At 44.9% G+C, this 6,000-nt stretch overlaps 1 protein-coding gene across 1 annotated transcript in view; it reads left to right on the top strand.

Annotated features, from left to right (window-relative positions):
• The first annotated feature begins 849 nt into the window (after positions 1–849).
• LOC103183870 (ankyrin repeat and BTB/POZ domain-containing protein BTBD11) overlaps positions 850–6,000 on the top strand; it is a 30,711-nt gene continuing 25,560 nt past the window's right edge. The window contains exon 1 of the mRNA XM_007901592.2: positions 850–1,717. Within this exon, the coding sequence (XP_007899783.1) occupies positions 850–1,717 (868 nt within the window). The remainder of the gene's footprint in view (positions 1,718–6,000) is intronic.

Raw genomic sequence — 6,000 nt, 5'->3', positions numbered from 1 at the left:
GGGTGTGTGTCTGTGTGTGTGTGTGTGTCGGTGTGTGTGTGTGTGTGTCTGTGGGTGTGTGTCTGTGTGTGTGTGTGTCTGTGTGTGTGTGTGTGTCTGTGGGTGTGTGTCTGTGGGTGTCTGTGTGTGTCTGTGGGTGTGTGTCTGTGTGTGTGTGTGTCTGTGTGTGTGTGTGTGTGTCTGTGTGTGTCTGTGTGTGGGTGTGTGTGTGTCTGTGTGTGTGTCTGTGTGTGTCTGTGTCTGTGTGTGTGTGTCTGTGTGTGTGTGTCTGTGGGTGTGTGTGTGTGTGTGTCTGTGGGTGTGATAAAGCGGCAGATCAAAAGCAGTGTGTGGAGGGAGGAGTGATCGCGCAGAGCAGAGCAGTGTAGTGTAGTGCAGTGCAGTGGTTGGTGATTCGCTCAGACAGCGAATCGCTGCGGTATATCGCGCTGTCAGCGGAGCCACAGGAAGACCCGATGTGACTCGAGCCCCTGAGCCCTGAGCCCCGTCACAGCCGCGCGGAGCCGCGGGAGAGCCTCTCCCCAGTCAGTCAGTCAGTGAGTGAGTGAGTGCGGGACTCGGGCTGGTGAGCCGCGGCAGTGCCCGGGACGCCCCCCACCCCTCGCCCTGACAGTGCCCGGGACGCCCCCCACCCCTCGCCCTGACAGTGCCCGGGACGCCCCCCACCCCTCGCCCTGACAGTGCCCGGGACGCCCCCCACCCCTCGCCCTGACAGTGCCCGGGACGCCCCCCACCCCTCGCCCTGACAGTGCCCGGGACGCCCCCCACCCCTCGCCCTGACAGTGCCCGGGACGCCCCCCACCCCTCGCCCTGACAGTGCCCGGGACGCCCCCCACCCCTCGCCCTGACATGGCGGCACTGCACAAACGCACCGCGAGGAACTTCGAGGACCTGACTTTGGATTCTGGCTATGGCGGAGCTGCCAACTCCTTCCGATCCTCCAACCTGTCCCTGTCCCAGTCCGGCACTGACGTGGCCTCGGGGCCCGGGGGCCGCTGGTGGACACTGCCGGGGTCCGGGGACGGCAGACACATGGCGAGCTGTGACACCCTGGACACCGGGTTGGCTGAAGGCAGCGAAGGGTTGGAGGGTCCGGATTATGGCCCCAAACTGCCTCACCTGGAGGACATCCCTTGGACTGAAGAGGAGATACAAGAAGTCCTCACAAAGTGTCAGATCAGGGAAGCCAATGGGAATATTCCTCATGAGTTACTGAAGAGATTGTCCACCTATCTAAGTAGGGTCTTGGTTCGAATCGCCAGAGAGGCCCAGAGACTAAGTCTCATGTGCGCCAAGTGCACCAAACACGAGATCCAGAGCGCTGTCAAGATGGTGCTCTCCTGGTCTCTCTCCGAGAGTTGCATAGGAGCTTCTGTAAAGGCTCTGTCTCTTTATAACATGAGCTCTGGGGACCAGTTCAACAGCTCAAAGAGCTCCCAGTGTGGCATTGTGTTCTCAGTAGGTCGCTTTTTCAGGTGGATGGTGGACAGCAAGGTGTCCACCCGCATCCACCAGCACGCAGCTATCTACCTGGCAGCCTGCATGGAGAACCTCCTGGAGGAGGTCTATCTCAGATTACTGGAGAACCTATCCTTACAGGGGAAAAGCATGACAGAAGCCATTGAGAAGAAGCTGGAGCAAACAATTAGCAATGATGCAGAACTTTGGGGGCTTTTCCGGCCAATTGAGCCATTGATCTGTGGGAAGAATGCTTATGGTAGGTCAACTTACACTAACTTACAACTTAACATAATAGAACTTTTTTAGAGATAACTCGTGATATAGCCAAATGCTAATAATCCCTGCATTTGATATAGCGCCTTATCACGTCGTTGAGACGTCTTAAAGCGCTTCACAGAATATATTGTAAAGTGGATTTACTGTGCATTTTGTGGGTGAAATGCAACAGCCAATTGCATACAGTAGTGTCCCACAAACAGTCGTGGATTGAATGAACAAATTGAGTCACCAAATGTTAGCCAAATCTTTCTATAAATCAGCATTCCTTCTGCAATTGATATTAGATAGTTCCTTTTTTTGGTCTGTTCAGTATTACTCTTTACTCTGTTTCCTTCCCATCTGCTAATATGGTTTTATTTCAATCTTCAACTGTCAAACCTCAGCTATAGTGATTAAAACATGATCCTAATAAGGATTAATTTTTGCCCCGTTTCCCCTCCCATGCTAAATCAGGGGGAGAATAGCCCAATTTTAGCATTTAGAGACTGCCACATTAAATAGATAATAATAATAATAATTCTTGCATTTGATATAGCACTTTATCATGTCTTTGAGACGTCTCAAAGCGCTTCACAGAAGTGAATTGACTGTGTATTTTGTGGGCGAAACATGGCAATTAATTGCACACAGCAGTGTCCCACAAACAGTCGCAGTGTCCCACAAACAGTCGTGGATTGATTGATCACATTGTTACCCCTGGAAAAGTGATCCACCAATCGACCACCAATGGGTGGGTTCCTACTTACTGTTAGGTAAATAGAGACATGTGGAGTAAGGAAACATACCCAACGTTTCCCAAGGTAAGTCCTCTCACTTGCGAGGCAAATGCTCTAACCACTAAACTACAGGACTCCACAAAGCTGTGATGCAGAATAAACTCCTCTCTACTTTCCCCCAAACCAAATCTTGTCTCTCAAAGCCAGAAGTGCAGACCTTTGTTATACAACTACAACAACAAGATTACGTTTGTATAGCGCCTTTCACATCGGGAGGACAGCTCTGAGACCATGAATTCTAGTGATCAGATCAGCAATGGCTGGAGCTCCTGACTCGCAGATGTGAATATTCCCCTTTCCGACACTGACCATAATTGTAATCTTGCTGCCCGCCAACCCAAATCTGTGCTAAATTCTGGGAGGGTTTGTGCTGTGGGAAGGTATTTACTTTTCTCAAGAACAAGCCTTACAATCGAACGGGAAAATTTATAAATATCCCATCCTATGAGTTTGATTTAAACCTAAATCCCAGAGTTGTCAAACTACTGTTCTTAAATATAGTAGTGCTCAGTGTTCGTTGATGATCTTTTAACCAGTAAAATAAGGTGAATCCCAATTTGTGTAAGACATTGATTTTAATATCAGGAATTCATAAAAAAGGGATATTTGGGGAGTTGTGTTGCTCACTCTTTGTCTTTTAGTTGGACTATGGGGTGTTTTTCCATGTTCTTGAGTCTCATTTATACTTTGGGAAACTCTGCTATAATATTTAATTAAAGAGACTGTTGAATGACCAAATATAAATTGAGTATATTGGTATAGTGGAACAGGCTCCCTAGGGAGACGGTTGAAGCAGGAAGTGTTGATTCTTTCAAACGCAGATTAGATATTCTAATTTTTTTTTCGGAAATAACATTATGGGATATATACATAGGTAGTTTGGAACATATGTGCATGCGACTGCCAGGAAGGTGGAATGCGAACTAGATGGACCTGGGTCTTTTTTCTTATGAGTAACAGTTTCAGCTATGCATCTTTCCAATCTCCCAAAGAGATTCAGTGATAAAATTCACTTTACAGTATATTCTGTGAAGCGTTTTGAGATGTCTCAAAGACATGATAATGCTCTATATCAGTTGGCAATGTTTGTGTCAAAGAAAGTTTGATTGTTGAGCCATTGTTGAGATTAAAAAGGAGTTTAGAATCCTACTGCAATGGCCATTCAGCCCTTCAAGCCTGTGCAGCTCTTTGAAAGAACCAGTAGAACACTAGAATCAGAGCTCACTAGACTCAGGCGGGGACTGCCCTGCCATCCCATCATCTGACCTGTTCGGGTGGTCGTAAAGACATGGTTCGGGTCCACATTTTCTTTTGACAATTTAGGGTCCAGAGAGGTTTTGGGGAGGATTGGGCTTGTCAACGGGGACAACCCTTGTTCCCAAAGTGGAACGTTTTGATCGAATTCAGTCAATGGGGGTGAGCAGGTCTAACCTCGCTCACCAATAAAAAAATCCAACTATCCCCACTCCCCCCCACTCCACTCTTTCCCCATAGTCTTGCAATTTTCCCCTCTGGTTCTTCTAAATTTTGAAACCCTTTAAAAGGTTTAAGTAACCTTTCAAATGTAACTGCAACCACATTTTTGCAATAATATAAATTACATTGCCTAATTGCGTCAACCAGAAGTGTCCTCACCATGGTGAGGAATACATTTCTCTATTTCCCTGCAACAGAAAACAATTTGTCAATGCAACTTGTTTTATAAAGGCACCATCTCTGTAGAGTAAAAAACTTTTTATCCCAAGAGAAATTTTAATGACACATCCAGCAAAAGTCTATTGGTGCTGAAGGAGTTAAACTTCCTGTGAATAGAACGTGGCTCATGTTGAAGGAATTCAGCTCCTGGTTCCCAAACTGATCCTATAATGTCAGGCGTAATCCCTGTATTAGAGCTACTCATTGATCAGTTAAACTCCAGCTTTTGTACAGAAAATGCAAACACGCAGATGTCAATTAAACTGTTTACTCCTATGTTTTTTAAATGGTTACAAAACAAAAAAGGGGGGGGAAGAATCGTTACCGCCCCTAAAATACTGTCAACAAGTCAAATTGGCATTTCAGCCATTTACTAACCTGCCAGTGTACAGTGTAACTGGGCTGTTATAGACAGATCTAGATGTGGCCACACAATGTTGTATTTGTCTGTTTTATTATGAATAAGTATTCATTTGATTTGAAATCATTGCCGAATCATGTCCCAATGTTTAAATCCTGAAACGTTTCTCTATTTGTTTGATGACAATGGCCCAGGTGATCAGCCTGTTAGGTCGGTCGTTCATTAAAACCCAAGCCCAAAGTCTTTAGCATTGAAATAGTTAATGCAATTTATTATGGCTGCAGTATTTTGGAATCTTTGTATACGCATGTGGAAATGTGTGTGTGTGAGCTTTGTAATATGTACCTAGAAATGGACAAGATTGGAAAAGACTATTGTGGTTTGTTTGCCTGCTTCCAAACGTAAAAATGCAATATAATTCTATGCTACTCAAAACTCTCAAAACTTTCCATTCAATTCTTTGTAAATAACTAATTCCTTTGTGTATTTGCTGACACAATCTGCTTCCACTGCTTCCCTGGGTAGCGTGCTCCACATATTCACCAGTCTCTGTGTACAGTCATTAAGTCTGATCTCTGTTCACCTTCCCTCTTCTCAGCTACATTCTGTGGCTCCTTGTTCTGCTGCTGGTTTTCTGTTTCTGTCTCCATTGCTGTGCTTTGGGCTATGCTAAGGACGGGTTTGAAGTGTCATTCTCTGATGCCTGTAACTTAGCTCTTACATATGTTATGACATTAAGCTGTTGGCTTAATAAGTATGTGGAGTGAAATGATTTTAAAGATCCAATAACAGAAATGAATATAAGAGGATAAACTTGCATTTTTATAGCACATTATCACATTAAAACATCTCAAAGCGCCTTATCGTAATTACTGTGGAATAGAGTGACAATATTTGTAATCAGACATGACAGCTATTTTGCCCCAGCAAGGTCCTACATGCAGCCATGAATAGCATCGCAGGATCTTTAATGTCTGCCTGAAAAATAGGCAGATGTGATCTTAGTTGAACATTTCATCTGGTGGAGGATGATTGACGTCTCCAATATCATAGGGGTTTTTAAGAGGTTAACCAGTTCCTTTGACCTATTAGAAAGTATTGATGATAATAATCCTGGCATTTGATACAACATTGAAATGTTGACTATCTCAAAGGTCTTCACAGGAAATTGATGGTAAGATGTCGTTGTGACTGTGTGTTTTGTAGGCCAACATGACAGCTTTTTGTGCACAGCAAGTTTTCCACAAACAGCATAACATGAATAATTTATTTATTTGGAGGACTGTTGGGCACTGGGAGAAAGTCCGATTTCTTTTTAAATAGCGTCACAGAATCTTTACCATCCACTTGAACAAGAAGATTGGACCTCGGTTTCAACAAGGCAGCATTGCTCACAATATTGCAGTCAACGCCAATTTCCTATGGTCT

The sequence above is a fragment of the Callorhinchus milii genome, unplaced genomic scaffold (assembly GCF_018977255.1).
Source record: "Callorhinchus milii isolate IMCB2004 unplaced genomic scaffold, IMCB_Cmil_1.0 Scaffold19, whole genome shotgun sequence".
In the NCBI taxonomy this organism is placed as follows: Eukaryota; Metazoa; Chordata; class Chondrichthyes; order Chimaeriformes; family Callorhinchidae; genus Callorhinchus; species Callorhinchus milii.
This window is presented reverse-complemented; position numbering and strand designations above follow the sequence as displayed.